At 48.7% G+C, this 16,789-nt stretch overlaps 1 protein-coding gene across 16 annotated transcripts in view; it reads right to left on the bottom strand.

The window, feature by feature from the left end:
* The window catches only part of Zmynd8 (zinc finger MYND-type containing 8), a 94,616-nt gene extending 78,736 nt beyond the window's left edge, over nt 1-15,880 (bottom strand). For 8 of the 16 annotated variants that reach the window (XM_055595887.1, XM_055595893.1, XM_055595895.1 and 5 more), the window contains exons 1-3: nt 15,653-15,880; nt 15,288-15,518; nt 6,629-6,699 (exon numbers count right to left, since the gene is read on the bottom strand). In XM_055595887.1, the coding sequence (XP_055451862.1) occupies nt 6,629-6,699; nt 15,288-15,301 (85 nt within the window). In that variant the 5' untranslated portion in view covers nt 15,302-15,518; nt 15,653-15,880. Of the gene's footprint in view, nt 1-6,628; nt 6,700-9,084; nt 9,254-10,389; nt 10,556-15,287; nt 15,519-15,652 lie in introns of those variants that run through there. The other 8 variants (XM_055595886.1, XM_055595891.1, XM_055595889.1 and 5 more) reach the window with 7 other exon arrangements.
* Between the last annotated feature and the right edge of the window lie 909 nt (nt 15,881-16,789).

Here is a 16,789-nt window from a genome sequence, read left to right as displayed (position 1 = left end):
ACACAGTTGAAGAAGCAGGTCTCACAAAATGTCCTCTGGCCTCCGTGCATACACTGTGGCAAAATGACACACACACACAACAAAATAACTACAATAAAAAAAATATTTCGGTTGGGGGCCAGAGAGGTGGCTGAGAGATACGGAAGCATGACACCTTGGGTTCCATCAGCCACCTCTCCACCAATTACTACCAGAGTTTCTGAGTTCCCCCAGAGACAGCTGGCACTCACTCAGATCCTAAACCCCAGCACCAAGCCCAGAATAAAGCCTGAGCTTCTCCAGATGCCCCACCTCATATCCTGAGGAATTTTCTCTTCCTTGTGGAGACAGTGAGGGTGGGTCCAAGTGTCTAGACAGCAGCCAAAGGGCAGACACAGGACACCCGTCCTCTACCCTACTGATGCTGTACCCTACTCTTCCGGAGGAGGCCAGTGAGCCATCCACACCCAACCCACAGCCTTCCTGCCACCACGAGACAACTGACCACTTTCCTGCCAGTCCCTTCTGTATCTGCCCAAATCGCCCAGGTAGAAAGAGAGAACCCAGATATATGCGTGTGCACCTCTCTCTTCCTTCCCCCCCTCACTCTCCAATTAATCAATTACTTCTTTTTGGTTGTTTGTTTGTTTTTAGGGCAGGATTCTATCTTTAGGGGACTGAAACAATAAACACTGAGAACCACTAGATAGATAGATAGATAGATAGATAGATAGATAGATAAATTTATTTTTAAAAAGTGGCCTAAAGGACAATTCGTGTTCACAGCCTGGATCACCACACCATAGACTTCTGAAATAAATGCGGTTGAAAGAAGGGTAAGCCTTGTCCCAACACATCACAAACGTCACGTCACATCTTGGCTACCCAGACTTCACCTCTATGAATCTCAGTGCCCTGGGATCAAAGCTCTGGCTGTAAAATATGAGTGACACTCAGGTAACTGTGTCAGAAGAATGCCCTGATTCAGGGTGTGGTGGGGCTGTCATCCCTGCCCTTGGAAACAGTTCCAGGCCAGCCTGCACTGCAGTAAGCTCAAGGTTAGCTTGGGTCATAAGAGACTGTCTCATAAAAGCAAATGCAAGCCTCATGTGGCGGCACAAGCCTTTAACACCAGTGCTTGGGAGGCAGTTCAAGGCCATCCTGATCTCCAGAGGGAGACCCTGTGTCAAAATAATAACAACAATCGTAACTAATAATGATGCGATGGCTCAGCAGCTAAGAGCACACACATACTGCTCTTGCAGAGAACCTGAGTTCAATTCCCAGCACCACGAGCACCTCCAACTCCAGAGCCAGGGGTCTGAAACACTCTCCTGGTCTACCCGGTACCCACATTTACTTGCTCATACCAAACACAGACATACATGTAATTTAGAATAAATAAATAAATATTTTAAGAGAAAGATGCCCTCAAAACAGCAGCAGCCAAAGCAGGCCCCTCCCCACAAGGAAGACCACCAAAGGGCTGGGAAACAAGGGGGGCACTCCCCTTGATTCTGAACAAAGCCAGAGCCTCCAATCACTCTGAACAGTGCAGAGAGCATCAGGCTGAGCCACTGTGTAATGGAGGAACACAGGCACACACACACTTCCTGGTTCCCAGTATGCCCTGGGCTACCCTATACAGTTTACCAAGCTGGCTGGAGTGAAAACAAAACACAGAGAGGAAGAACTCCCTGTCTTCTCTACAGTCTCTAATCATGGAAGCCTTTGGGGGGAGGGAGAGTACTCTCATGTTCACACCATTCTGAGCACTGGATGTGAGCAAAACTCACCCGAACTTTCCCACCCCATTTAGGGAAAACTGAGCCCTAAACTATAACTCAGCCCTGGTGGGAGCAAGCGGCAACCAGGTGGCCTGGCTCTCTGGGCTGGTTTAAAAGCTCTGTGCAGGCCATGGCTGTATAGACTGCTTGCCCCACATCTCTTAACAGCACATAAAAGCGTGGGCTTGGTACACAGTGACAGGAGGAACCTTGCCATCCCAGCACTTGGGAGGTAGATGCAGGAGGATCAGAGGTTCAAGGTCACCCTCACCTGCATAATAAGTTGAAAGCCAACCGTGAGCCCACCCTCCCCATCCCACCCCCAAATCTATGCAATTGCCCACTGGGGTCAGTGACTAAAGTGTCCACTGCAACAGCTTGGCATCCTGTGAAAAGCACCACACCCAGGAATGTCAGTGTATAACCCCAGAGCAGGGGGGGTGGAGGAGGGGGGTATGGAGACAGGCATATAGCAGGGGCCTGGTGACCACACGGTCTAGTGAAAATGTTTTATGGACATAATGATAGAGGAAACTTACAGATAGCTAGAGGTATTCCATTATCTTTTTTTTCGTGTGTGTGTGTGTGTGTGTGTGTGTGTGTGTGTGTGTGTGTGTGTGTGTTGCCCAGCAGAAGGATGTTGGATCCCGAACAGCTGAAGCTATAGGCAGCTGTGAGCCATGGGTGCTGGGAACCAAATTCAGGTTCTCTGGACAAGCGACAAACGCATACCTCAACCACTGGGCCATCTCTCCATCCCCCACTATCTTGAGTGGGTCGTGGTCCTACTGAATGCACCCTTGCGTTAGCAGTTCTTCACTGTACACAAAGCACTCCAAAACGGTACACAAAAGGCAAGCCGGGGAGCCAGCTTTCTTGATGCTGAGATGGAGAGGATGGAAAGGCCAGAAGTGGCCCACACAGCTAACACAAAAGGGGGGCGAGCGGCTCTGCGGGTAGAGGTGCTTGCCACCAAAATTGGAGGTCTGAGTCTGATCCCAGGGTCCTACACGGTACAAAGAGCGGACTCCAGCAAGTTGTCTTCTGACTTCCACATCTGTCCAGCAGCGAATGCATGTGTGTGTATACAGGCACACAATTTTTCAAAACAAGTATGTCTTTGGAGACAAGCGTACGAAGCATTTATGTCTAGCCCCAGCAGACACAGAAAGGCAGGTGCATGAAAATGCACAGACAGGAGCAGTAAGGGTGAGGTCACACCTCTGTGTCTCGGCTAACTCAGAGAACCTAGACGCAGGCGCCCCAACATCAACGGGCACGCTAGCACAATTGGGTCTCTGTTTCTAATACCACTGTCCCAAAGATGGCCTGAAGGGGAGCACAGACACGACGAGCCAGAACATAAACAGTCATAAACAGACACAGCCCAAGACTGCTAGCCCAGGGACACCCAGAGCCAACGCAAAGCGCTCCCAGCAGCCCAGTGGAAGCAATTTGTAGTAAGTAGCAACGCATAACCCCAAGAGGACAAGAATGAGCCTTGGGTCCATAATACTATAAAGGAACAGAGAAGCACATGGCAGAGAGAGCTGGAGGAGAAGGCTCAGCAGTTACAAGCACTGGCTCCTCCAGATGACCTAGGTTCATTTCCCAGCACCCACATGACTCACAACCACCCATAACTCCAGTTCCAGGGGACCCAACACCCTCTTTTCGTCTCCATGGGCACCACGCATGCATATGGCACGCAGGCATATACGCAAGCAAAACACCCAACACCCATATACAGAAATTTTTTTAAATAAATAAATATTAAACTTTTTTTTTTTTAAAGACCTTTTATTTATTTATTTATTTATTTTTTAAGGAAGACAGAAAGACAGACACGACATCTCCACTGTACGGAATTCTAATGTAGTCACACTGGGCCTTGGAGGATGGAAGAGGGACATAATCCCCTGCTCCTGGGATGTGGCTCAGTGATTTCCTTTCCAAGAATGTAGTGTGGGGCAGCTCAGTCAGCAGAGTGCTTGCCCAGCCTTAACAAGCCCCAGGTCCCATCCCCAGTGCCACAAAATTCCTGCACGGTGGATCACGCCTGTAACCCCAGCACTCAGGCAGACCCTCCTTGACTACACAGCAAGTTTAAATCCAGCATACACTACTAAGAGTCTCTGTCAAACAAAACAAAAACAAAAAAACGTTTCAGGAGTACAATTTGGAAAATGTCAAGGTCATCATAAAGTTCTGAGAAACTATGGGGACAATGCCATGTAGTATCACAATAAATAGCATTCTGGAAGAGAAATGGGGACTTTGCCAGGAAAACTGAGGACATCTGAACCCAGTGTGGGCTTTAGTTTGGCGAATCCAGAACATCTAGCTAGCTATGCCAAAGAGGACAGTAACAGGAGGGGTGTGGAGGGGTGGGGAGGAGGCATGGGGGCTACAGGAGTCTTGAAATCTAAAACTCTTAAAATGAGCTTATTTTTAAAACAACTCAAAATGGCAGGATTGCTCTTTCAGAACCAGCACCCAAAAAAGCATTTCTAGCAACACCTTCGATGAATCTGTGTGATAAGGAAGGTGCAGGCTGCCAGGGCCCAGGACAGTATGTTCCAGATAGACAGAAGGCCAAACTCCCAGGACAAACACGAGGACGCAGGGAATGAAGTTGGCAACAGTTGGTACCGGGTGAATGGGTGTCACAGGGCAAAAGAGACAAAGAGAGGCAGGTCGCAGCGACTTCAGGGTTAAGATAAGCATGAGGATGTTAAGAAGTGAGTGGAAGGAACTAGAAGCACTGGGAAGATAAACGGGACTGAAGGTGGGTGCCTGTGCACACGTGTGGAGGCCAGAGGTCAACCCCAGGAGTTCTTCCTCAGGTCCTGTCCACCCACGGTGATTTTTTTCCAGACTAGGTCTCACATCATATAAAGCAGGGATTCAAGACCGGCTTTTTAGATGTCTTCTGGAGACTTGACTTAGGGCCTTGGCAAGCACTTAACCAACTGAGCCATCCTCGAAACCCAACAGAATGGTCCTCAGTGCCCTGGGCAAAGGTGAATGGACACTGGTCATGAGGAGGTGGCAAGTGTTAGGCAGGGGGGAAACTACCTATAGTTATGAACTAGGCAGTTTCTTGATGTATAATGACAGAAAAGATCTCCACAGCGGGCAAGGCAGGCTGCACCCACCAAAAGCCCCAAATGTCCCTGGGGACATTCCCAAGTTGGTGGCCCATGACTTCGGACCTTCTGAAAGGGTAGTTTTACTTTGCCTATCAAGGGGTCCAGGAATGAGGAAGTCTCAGCACAGCCCACTCTACCCACTTACCACCCATCAGAGACTCAGTGTCCTTGTCTACAGAGTTGGACACCTCCCACTTCAGAAGGGGATTAGACAGGCTCAATACTAGAAGGCCCATGATGGCCCCCTCCAGCCTTCAAACACACCAGTATCACTGCCACTCAGCTCAAGGTAGGAGGAGCCTGAGATAGAAAACCATTTCATACCTGAGTTTACCTATAACAAAAGGAGCCAGGCATGAGCAGCAGTGCAAACCTTTAACCCCAGCACTCAGGAGACAGAGGCAGGTGGATTTCTGTGAGTTCAAAGCCGACAGGATCCACAGAGTAATAAGTTCTAGGCCAGCCAGGCCTGGATAGTGAGACCCTATCTCCGAAAAGAAAAAGAAAGGGAAGGACACAGAAGACAGACAAAAATGAAGACCAAACAGCCACCAGCCAGGACCTCTCTCTACTCTCCCTCATCCTCTATACTCTGGATTGTGTCACCAGGCCACATGCCTCATCAGTCCACCCTGAAGGGGCTCCCTTGGTCATGGTCAACTGTCTCCAAAGGCTCTGGTGGAAAGACACCCCCTGCTCCAGCTCCCCGGGCTTCGCAGGGGACAGCAAAGGCAGTGAGCTTTGCCTCCTCCTCCCTGCCAGCTCTGCGTGACCATCTGACCCTGAGTTGGACCCAAAATAATAAGCTGTCCCTTTTTCTTTCTTTCTTTCTTTCTTTCTTTCTTTCTTTCTTTCTTTCTTTCTTTCTTTTTTTCTTTCTTTCTTTTTTCTTTCTTAGCACCAAAATGTTCTCTTTTCTTTTAGGTGCCTTTAAGAAGTCACATTCTGACATCCTGGCCAGATGAAATCCTCCTCTAGGAAGGGTCTATAACAGCCCTCCCTGCAGCCCCTCCCACCTCCCAAACAGAGCAGGGAGCTGCAGCGAAGGACCAGAACAGCACAGCAGTTAGGCTTATTAAGGCGAATACGTGACAGTATTCCACTGAGCTGCTGTTAAGAGCACCCAAGGCACAGGCAAGTGCTCCCTTTGGGGTGCCCCACAAACTCTCACTGAGCAACAAGGCAGGCCCAGCCTACCGCAGGCTCCCAGCAAACAGAACAGACACCACAGTTTGCTCTGAATGCAGGCACTGGCCTCCTCAATCCCTTGTTATTGCTAACCAAGACCACCATTTTCCAATGTGGCCAGCCCACTCCAGGCCGCTCCAGGGACTGCCCAGAGGCCTGTTGTTAAAATCAGCTGCAGACCTCAGTGGCTTATGCAGAAAGCCACATTTAGACTCCTGTAATACTCGCATCACTCTGGAGAGAGGCAAGTGGGCACCTTCTGCCCAGACACACACCCAAAATTTACCACAGGGCAACTCTGGGCCAGTCAGCACCCACACCTATACAGACACAGCGGGGAAGGAAGACCAACCGAACAATGTCTCCAGAAATTAGGTCCATCCATCAAAGGACCCCACAGTGCAACGGGTGTCACAGCCGGCAGTGAGAGAGAGCCACATTTCACATCTCTCAAACAACAAAAGAAATCCCCCTCTCCTCACGAACTGAGTAGATAATCTGAGATTTTTTTTTTTTACTCACCTTTGGAGCGAGTAGAGATATCCATTCCCTCTACCACCTCCTGTTCAGTTTTTATTTCCTCTTCAGCCAAGCTGAAATAGAACAAATTATGTATGTTTAGGTAGGCTGCAAATGGCCTCTGTGGGGGCAGCTGCTGGGGAATGAGAGAGCAAACTCGCCTTCTCTCAAGACCGTCCGTCTGGGAAGGAAGGAGAGAGCACAGCTGATTTCAACCACGTGTGAAGATGCTAAAGGGCTTCTTTAAATCAGTGGAATACTAAAAATACTTCTTTAAAAAGTTAAATTCATATTTCAATTGTCAGACCATTCATTAAGAGATTGTGAGAGACATGTTTTTAGTTTATAAACAGAAGCACAACCTACCGGCTTCTATCCTAAAAACCCAGGTGAGAGAGGCCTTTCTCGTGGTACACAGAATCCCTAACTTAGAATTCTACCAGGCCTCCCCATCCTGAACCTAACAGCTCCCCCCAATGAGGCAGGAACACGAAGAAGAAGAAGAAGAAGAAAAAAAAAAAAACATACTGGTTAAATTACAAAGCAGAAAAACATGGCCAGACTTAAGCACCCTTCATCCCAGGAATCAGGACCCTGGGGTCACTGGGAAGCCTCAACCCCAGCAGGCATGGCTTCCTTCTGAACTGTGACTAATTACACTCCAGCACAGACAGTGGAATGAGGAAGAATTATTTAAAAAGACACAGGCTGAGTGGAGAGTTGGGATAAGAAAAGAGAAAGGCAGGCCTCCTTGGCTAGGAAGGTCTGTCATCCAGAACCTTCCCTGCCTTCCTGCAGAAACACAGATTCAACAGAGCAGGCCCTTTCAGACCTAACCCCCACTCCCAGCCTAACACTTCATAAGCCAAACAGAAGGAAAAGCAGATCTGCTCTGATAGGTGTGCGTGATCTGAAGTGCTAGAATGTTCCAAGCATTCCAGGATGCTGCTTTGGGGAGATTGCTTAGGTACACTCCCAGCAGATCATGGTTCAGCAAGAAGAAAGGGACACATCACCAACTGATGTGGCTGAAATTTTCCATTGGGAAGGCTCGAAGGCAAGATAGGAAGACAGTGAAGAAGACAGTCCTGTATCAGTGAAAAGGCAAAGGATGGGTCCAAAAAGGCAGCCTTGAGCCTAGGAGCTCCGGCTAAGATGGAGTCCTGTTTGGGAGAGTTCCAGGTGTGTTGGGAGGGCAGAATTCAAGACAGGAACTAGGCAGAAAATGAAATGATTCTTGCTCAGGGCAGGAGCTCGGAGTCCTCCGACTTTAACTAGCCCCAAGAGAGAAAAGAGAGGGAGGTAGTTTGGGTTTGAATTTGAGTGTTAAGACACTTAACTTTCTGATATGGCACCATGGTAAGAATTCCATTTAGTCAGCATCTGTAGCCAGACCAATGACACAAACCACCAAAGAAATACTGACACGTCTTCACAGGTGATCCTCCTCAAAAGGAAGCAGCTTGCCAGCCCTGGGCATGTCACCAACATGGAACAAAACATGGAAGGTGCACTTTCTACCCCAGCTTCAAGGGAAGCACATTGCCAGCTCAGAAACACAGCCTGGAACAGGGGCTCATTATCTGTCCCTGTGCTGCTGGAGGGATGGTTCTTGCAGTCATCAGAGATGGGGGAGATGGTTAACGTCAAAAGAACAACCCAGAACCTTGATCTTTCTAGCAACCAGAGTAATGTTCCCTTCCCTAGCATGAAGTATGGGAAATGCGTCCCACCCATATTTTGAATGATTGGGGGACAAAGCCAATCTGTGTGCTCCAACTAAAATGGTCCAGAGGGGAGAGACATTTGAGATTCACAGAGCAACGACCCTCTCCCCCCACCCAAAAAAAAAAAAAAAAAACCCACTTGAAGGATTTCTGCTGTGATGGAAACATTCAAAGGTATATTGATCAAGGAGGAGGCCTGCACTGAAGAGAACAATTATGTGGCTTGTAAGAGCCCAGAGGGGCTGAATACTTCAGGCAGGAATGCAGCTGAGAAGCTAAGAAAATGCAAAGTAGTTTCGGGGTGGCTGCTAGCTGCTGAGTTTAAGATAATCAATTCTGAAACAGAAGTGGGGGGTAAGCTGTTTTATCTTCCCAAGCATTCACAAGTGCTCGCCAGCCGCCTCACTTTAACGCTAGCACCACAAGTTTTGAGCCTAGGATTTCCAGCACAATTGAAGAAAATCTTTTTTTTTTTTAACACAACAGCAGCCTATCCCTTCAAAGGCAACCCCCACCCATACAACTACATGCGCGCTCACACACATGCACGCACGCACAAGTGCACAGCTTGTATCTGACTAAATTGACATTGCAGTGTCTGTGAATTTAGAAGAAGAAGAAGAAGAAGAAGAAGAAGAAAAAAAAAACAACACTTCATTTACAAAAGCAAAGCCCAAAATACAAAATCAGTCATTTCGAATAGCCACATCTGAGAGACTTCCTTTTACCTACAATTTCGGGTTTCTTTTTCTTTTTTCTCTCTTTTCTTTTCTTTTTTTTTTCTTCAGTGTTTAGCACTGGTGTATCACTGGGAAGGGAGAACTACAAACATGAGAAGTGCTGATGAGAAGGATCTGTGCCTTTCTAAATGCCCCACAGATCTTGGGCAATTCAGTTTAATAGCTGTTTGAAGACTGTGGGGTGGAGGTGGGGGCGGGCAGCCGAGTAACAATCTTTAGAAAGAAAACTGCAGCTGGAGAAAATACTTTGAACTTTTGCCATTGACACGTTAAAAGTCTTAGCATACACAGCATCCCCCTCTTCCACGGCTACTAGAATCCAGCAACCCTCATCATTTCAATCAACAAAGGAATAAGTCCTATTTTCAAACTGACATTTCTATTTTTGTAAAGGTCTGATGGGGTGAATGGATACATAAAGGACAGGGTAAAAATAAGCCAATAGGAAAAGAAAAATGTATCAACTAGTTGCATTGTATACACGCGGCCATCAGCACTTAGGCTCCTATTTACCCAAGTCACTTACTGGTGGATCCACAAACGGCCACATTTCAGGCACCCGAAATAAGAAACAGCACCTGCAAACACAATCAAGTCCATCTCTTCCCCTTTCCCAAAAAGAGTAAGACTCCCACATATTCATTCCCTGAGCAAGAAATCTGGGTTTCTAAACCTGCATGCACTGAAGGGGAAAAAAAGGGAGCAATTAAAAGTTGCATACGCACTCCTGTCCTTCCAGGAAGCCTTAACCCTTCTGATTATTAATTCTGAGGGCTCAGGGCTGGTCCGTAATTCCCAGGCATTCTCACCCCTCCAACACTTGCAAAGGAGAGAGAGAAAAAGGCAAAGCCTAGCTATTTGACAGGGTGGGGGAAGAGCCTGGGCGGATATACAATAGGCAGATCCTTCTTTTCCCAAGTGCCCCGACTGCCTGACTTTTACAACAATCTGTAAGCCAGCTAGAACATAGAACCAGCATGCAGAAGACCTGGCTGCCCCAGTCAGAAGAACATCACACAGCAATTCGGGAATCGTGCACCGGTCCAAAGCGCTTCTCCTAGCAGGTTTTTACTTTCATTCAAAATACCAAAAGGGTCCAGGCTGTAAGAAACACTTAATACCCAGGGCACACACCATCCTCCTCCCATGTCACAACCGTCAGCATCCAAATGTAGGGGGGGGGGAGGAAGAGGACAACAACAAAACAAAACCAAGCATGCGCCTCTGAATCTGCAAATAATTTTCTTTAATTGGGGGAGGGGGGGTGGTTAGCAAAGCGCTTTCTGTAATCACTCACCTAAAACGGGCAGTCATCGGAGCTAAGCTATTTATGCAGGGTTCTTAAAATGGCGGCTGGCAACAGTGCCTCACTCCTGTATTGGAGCTAAAATGGTAGCAGTTTGTTCAATAGCTGAGCTCATGGTTTAGGGAGCCCTGCTAGTTCCAAAGCCGCCTTCATGAACATCAGAACTAGGAAACGCTCCACCAAAGGACACCAACAATCCAACGTTTGAAGAAGAAGAAGAAAAAAAAAAAAAAAAAGAAGGAAGAAAAAAAAAAAAAAACCCAACAAACTGCAGTGGCGGGGAGTTAGTGAAGTCACAGGTTCCTAAGGAAAAGCATTCCCTTTCAGGCGTTCAGCCTTCCTCGGGAGAATGTGCTGGGGCCCCCTTGCCCTGGACTGAGGTGGGTGGAAGGTTAGGAATTACGCAGCCCCCTGGCATAATGTGAGAACAGACAGGTGTCTCTGCACGCAGCTCTGTCCTAGAGAGCAGGCTGCAGGGGGAGGAAGCCCGTGCCCTTCTGAGTCCAGAGCAGCACAGCTCCACATCACTTCTCCAGGTGAAATGAAAGCTCCCAGAACAGCAGGCATCTAAGACAGCAAAGCTACAGGGCTGCACCTCTGGCTGAGGCCAAGGTGAAAACCCAGAAAGGCTGTGAGCCTACAGTTTGCCATCACCAAATACAGCAGCCACCCCTGAGGACAGGGATCATCAAGGACAGACCCTCAGGTCTACACAGGAGTAACTCAAGTCCACAAATGAGGTTTTCATCCACTTCCCACCACAGAGCCTGGGAGGTTACAATGCATTTTTGTAAAGCTCCCTTCACAGGCCGAACTATTAATAATGTGGCCGATGTCACTGACTGCTAAGGTCTGGGAGCTGCAGAATTCCTCCGGCACTGGGAGCAGGGAGTTTCAAGGTGACAGCTTTTCAGCTCCTAGGGAGAAAGGAGGGCACCATGCCCAAGGCTGAGCTGGGCAAGGCCAGGCCGCTGGCTGGGAGCCGGCCTGTAGGTAGGTGATCCGGGTAGGAAGGGTTGGCCTGGCAGCATGCTGGCTGCAGAGCTGGCAGGGCCTCCCTGTTTGTCTGGAAGGAAAGCAGAACCCGAGGTGGGGGAAGGGCAGCCAGAGCCCAGCAACCTGAGGCCAAGGGTGACTCCTGAGTTGCTTTTGCATTTGAAGAACTATGAAGGCTTCTAAAACCACGGCTGCCCTTTACATCTCGGCCATGGAGAGGGGCCCCTCGAATGTGTCTTTCTTCTCAGGGTCAAACAGAGGCAAAGAGATCCACGGGCTGGCAACCGTGCCTCGGCCAGAGGAGCCAGAAGGGGAAAGAAAGCAAACAGAAACAAAAGAGGTGACACATTTGACTAGGATGGACTTGCCAAACATACCTTGCCTCCAGGGTTAGCAGCACCCAGACTTCTAAAATGACACCACACACACACACACACACAACCTTTTCTTTAAGACTTGATGCTCTGGCTCTCTAGAAGAAAGAGGGAAAAGCTATTGTTTTCACCCCTAATTTATAATCCAAGGGACCTCATGCTGTCTTTCTGACTCAAATCTTTGAGCATTGGTTATAAAAGTAACTAGACTTGGCTGCAGCGTTTCTGCAATGTTCTTGCTCTACAATTAGAAAAACACTGAAGAAAGTTTACTGAGTGATTATATGTAATTAATTCCTAGTTAAGACTGAGCACTGGCCATTTTCTGGAGCTAATAAAAGCAGTTACTCCCCTCCCCCACACGAATGCCACTTCAACTCCAGAAGCAGAATGGTGTACCCATCTTGGAAGGTCTTAAAGGGGACAGGGGGAGAGAGGACCAAGAGATTAGAGGGAGGGAGAGGAGCAGAGAAGAAAAAAGGGGGGTAAGGAGAGGAAAGATAGGCAAGGGAGGGAGGGGGAAAAGGAAAGGGAGGAAGGGGGAGAGGAGAAGAGAAGAGAAGAGAAGAGAAGAGAAGAGAAGAGAAGAGAAGAGAAGAGAAGAGAAGAGAAGAGAAAAGAAGAGAAAAGAAGAGAAAAGAAGAGATCAAAAGCTCCAGTGTCTGTATTTGTTCCTTTGCAGCTGTGAATCCTCTTTGGGGACCAAGGAGGCAGGAGGAAAAGGGAAAACAGCCCATCAGTTTGTTTTCTCCTCTGCAATTTGCACAAGTGTTGAACCTTCCACCTTGATGAGGAAAGCAAAGTGGGGGATGGGGGAAATCCTAGGGAAGGAATGCAGGAGCCTCTTCAACTGGGCCACCTGCTTTTTTCCTAAAAGGAACAACAACAACAAAAAAGTAGAAATTTCCAGAAGTCCTACACTCAGGCCACTCACTGCAAATGTCAACCCTTAACCCTTTCCCCAAATCTACTGGTTTAACAGGAGAGGAAAAAAGAATCCCCCTTGGCTAGTCTGTGGGCCAGAACTGAGGTCCCACCTAGTCCAACTGCAATGCAGTCACTTTTTTTTTTTCCTAGCTTTAGTAACTGAAAAAGAATGCTATACTTCCAAAGCAATTAACTTTTTACCCACCCGTGCATGGTGGTGGCTATGAGGAGAAGCAGCCAGCTTGAGCCAGGGCTGGGAAATTGGCTGGGGTTCTCACTCACACACAGATCCTGCCTTTCCAAACCTGTGGGAGCCATTTTAATGCAAGCTTTTAGAGGACAAACACTTGGCCCATCAAGCCAAGAGGCAAACCGGGAGGCCTGTCATTAGCCACTGGTTCTGGGGAGGCCGCACGAAACTTGGTTTGTAATTTCCACTTACAGCAAGGAGATAAGAAGAGAGAAGCAGGACTTGTGGGGGGCAGTGGCCCTGGCTTAAAGATTACAGCTCATCTGTGTTTTGACTCAGAGACGCTGGCCTGCCTCACAGGCTGCCCAGCTGACACTTCAGTCCTCCTCTCTTTACTAAATTGAACCTTTTTCAACTGGTGTCAAAGGTTGGCCTGCTTGAACGCTAAAAGAAAAGATTAGGGAGTCTCAGAAGTTGGCCTAAGACCACCACTGCGTGCACTGGCATCACCTGCAGTCAGGCTGGACTGGTCTCAAAGCGGGAAATACATGTGGTGAACTTCCAAGCCGACCCTGAAGGCAAATGCTGAGAGAAAGTCGACTTTGGTCACTTTAAAATTCTAGCTGCAGCCTCAAAATTAGGGCAAATGCAAAGCCACCACGCACGGAGAGGTGTGCGTGACCAGGCTTGTGGGGCGGAGGAAGGCTGTAACTGATGGTCAGTGAGTCCTATAGCAAACCTAGTGTGGGAGTGGATAGGATTCTGTAACTACATGTAAACACCATCTAACTTAGATATGACAACACAAGGCACACACACAGGCACACACCCCGTGTGTAGGGCTCTGGAGCCCCTAAGAACAAAACAGTTTTGTTCACATTTCACAAGCAGATCACCTACCCAGAGTTCAGGAGAGCCAAACACAATTCAAGGTCTATCTGCAAGTCACAATGAACCCAGAGATCCCTCCCCCAGCTGAAGGTAAACAGGAAGTGAAGATCTTCAGTCCTAACTGCAGATCAGCAGGAACAACACTGGATTCAAGCCATCGCCTAAACTCTGTAGAAGCCAACCCCCCCATTACCACTGATCCCCAAAGGTTCACCAAACTCTTGATACATGCTCACAGGAGATGGATTGCATTACTTACCCAACACACTCGTTCATGCAACCGTCTCACTTTTCCCCAGTTAGGAAGAGAGAACAGGCTGGCAGATTTGGGACTTGATCAAAAAGGAAAATTTTTTTGTAAACAGTTACATGGCATTATTTAAAAACACACACCACCACCACACACAACCCAGCAACTGGTTATGGGATGCTGTCAAGAGCCTCAGGTATGATCTTAAGTCCTCTGCACTGTATCACAGAGGACAGAAGATGATATACTGTTGTTCTTTTTTTTTTTTAAAGGGGGGTATGAAAACAAAGATAAAGAAACATTAGCCCATGGAAAATCATGCAAGGGTAGAAAGCAAAAGAGTCCTCCTGGTTTGTTGTTGTTGTTTTCTTCCTGCAGGATGTTATTCAAAATCTCTCCCCATTCCCACTCTCACCCCCCCACCCCCACCCCAGCCACCATCCCTACTCCAAAAACTCCCTCAGAGGCTAGGAAACACTTTCAGAAGAACCATTTGCTGGCTGTAGGCTGACTTGAAGAACACTCTGTACCAGGCTAAGTCAGGAAAAAAGGCTGAACAATGTAGCTGCAAGTGTGAAGCCCTACAGAGGCAGGGGACAGTCCACATGCCACCACCCACTTAGGCCCAGGAGCCAGCCTGCCTCCCTGAGCACAACTCTTGCTCAGGCCTGGGTTCTGTTGCAAACACACATCCACTCTTGTCAGAACTTAGCCCGGCCTTTCCCAGAACCTCTCTGGAGAAGCAGGCTTGCTTGCCCTGCTATTTGCCACATGCAGTCCTGAGCAGTGCTGGGAGAAGACCTTCTGGCTTACCTTCCATTTTCTTCCCCCAGCAGGCATGTGACACAGAGCAGACAATAGTGCAGGGGGGAGGCTGTTCAGAGAGAGAGACAGAGAGGGAGAGGGAGGAAAAAAGAAAAAAAGAAAAAAAAAAAAAAAAAGAAGAAGAAGGGAATAATAGCTTCTCTTTTGGCATACCAGGCTCTAGCTTCAAACTCTCCCAGAAATTCTTTGTCCTGGTCAGAGTAAAGGTGTTCCAGGCCCTCACTAGTCTGTAAAATCAAGCTTTGGCTAATGGCTACTTAGCCATGTGACCCAAGAAAGGAGAAAAAAAAAATCTCTCTAAACAGTCCCAAGTTACCCTAAGTGCTCTGGGGGGGTGAGTGTGACCCAGCCAGGCTACAGACAAATCACACTGCTACTCCACAACTCGGATGACTCAGAGGGAGGGGGGAAAAGATGGTTAAAAAGCCGAGCTTACCTCTGTGGATGCATTGTTAACTGTGTAATGTCAATACTTATAAAACATGGAGGACAGGCTCCTAGTTCTCACAGAAAAAGGGTTTGGCACTTCGGCTGATGATCTGGCCGCCTAATAAAAGCTCATCCCCGATTGGCTGCTCCGGCAAATCGGAGTGTAAAGCCGCCGCGGATTGGCTGAAACACTTCCTGAGCGATTATCTTTGTGAGGCTCGGGTGAGCAAGAGCCATCCTGTGCATAGAAAAAGACAGGCTAAGCTAGGCCTTTTGCAGGAAGAAAAACTTGGGAAAAGGGCCCCCACACGCACTTCTACCACACCCTGGCTAGATTCCCCAGTCCAGGCAAACCCGTGCAGCCAGCCTGACCTGCTCCAGCGAAGCCTGAGGCCAGGATGCCACTGGGAAGAGCCCTTTTGGAGTGGGCTGGACGACTCCTCCACACCTGCCTCCACACAGAAGTCGTTTTTCTGAGGAGGCAAGCAGGCAGTTTTCTAGACCAAGCCAGCTTGAGTGGGTCTCAAAGGAGAAAGTCGAGCTGAACGGTGGAGAGTCCCAGGGAGACAGGAGCAAGAGGGACAAGGCCAGACGCAGGCCTCTGAAGGGCTGGGGGGGGGGGGGAGAACAGGCAGCCCAAGGGAGGCCCCCAACAAATCAGCAAGGGGCATCCAGGTTCCTGAGAGCTGAGAGGCGCCTCTGCTGTGGGGAGGAGTGGTCAAGTTTGCCTAGTCATGGTCAAAGTGCCTGTTGGAAAAAGCAGGCCCAGAGAGCCATTTGCAAGGCTGGGTGGGAGTCTATAACCTCACCACCCCCTCAGTCAGACCTCAAAAGAAAAACCAAAGGGCTCCTCTGCCAGGATGGCAAGGGAGGGACCCTCTCCAGGCTTGCCCTAAGGAAAGCCAAATGCACTGCTAGCAGGCCACATGCCTCCCATCTACAGACTTCCCTTCCCAGCTCCCTCCCCCACCGATGAGGCCTGCTAAACCTGTCAGTTAAACAAAAATCTGACTTCCGTATTAGTCTGCGATGCCTTCAGCTTCCTGCCTGTTAACCCTCTCTCGGACTCCAGGCCTTGCTGGGAAAAACTAGGCCCTGAGATTGCAGAAAAGGCCTGTGGAAAAATACAGCTGCAGCTCTCCAGGCAGATGCAGAAAGAGAGAGAGAGAGAGAGTGAGCTAGCTTAACTCACTGCTGTCTCGCCTCTGCTTCCCAAGGAGGCGTGGACCTTCTGAATCCAGGGCATACAGGCAGTGCCTCTCAGTCTGAGAAGCCATTTAAATCCAGAGGGACAGAGAAAGATGTCAGACCCGGCCAGGAAACAAGAACCTCCATTATAGTCAGGCCTACACACCCACAGGTTGGCCCTTTCTGCCACAATCGCCCCTGTATGTGTGTTCTGGGGGGGGGAAACTGGGCCCTGTTTGGTGGGCAGACAAATCCCCTGGGCTTGGTAAGGGTTCTTGCTTCAATTTATTTCCACAGAGAACTGCTTCTTTTTGTCCCCTA

Source organism: Psammomys obesus, unplaced genomic scaffold (assembly GCF_907164565.1).
Source record: "Psammomys obesus unplaced genomic scaffold, mPsaObe1.curated_primary_1811, whole genome shotgun sequence".
Lineage (NCBI taxonomy): Eukaryota > Metazoa > Chordata > Mammalia > Rodentia > Muridae > Psammomys > Psammomys obesus.
The sequence above is the reverse complement of the archived record's forward strand: the minus strand, read 5'-3'. Positions and strand labels throughout refer to the sequence as shown.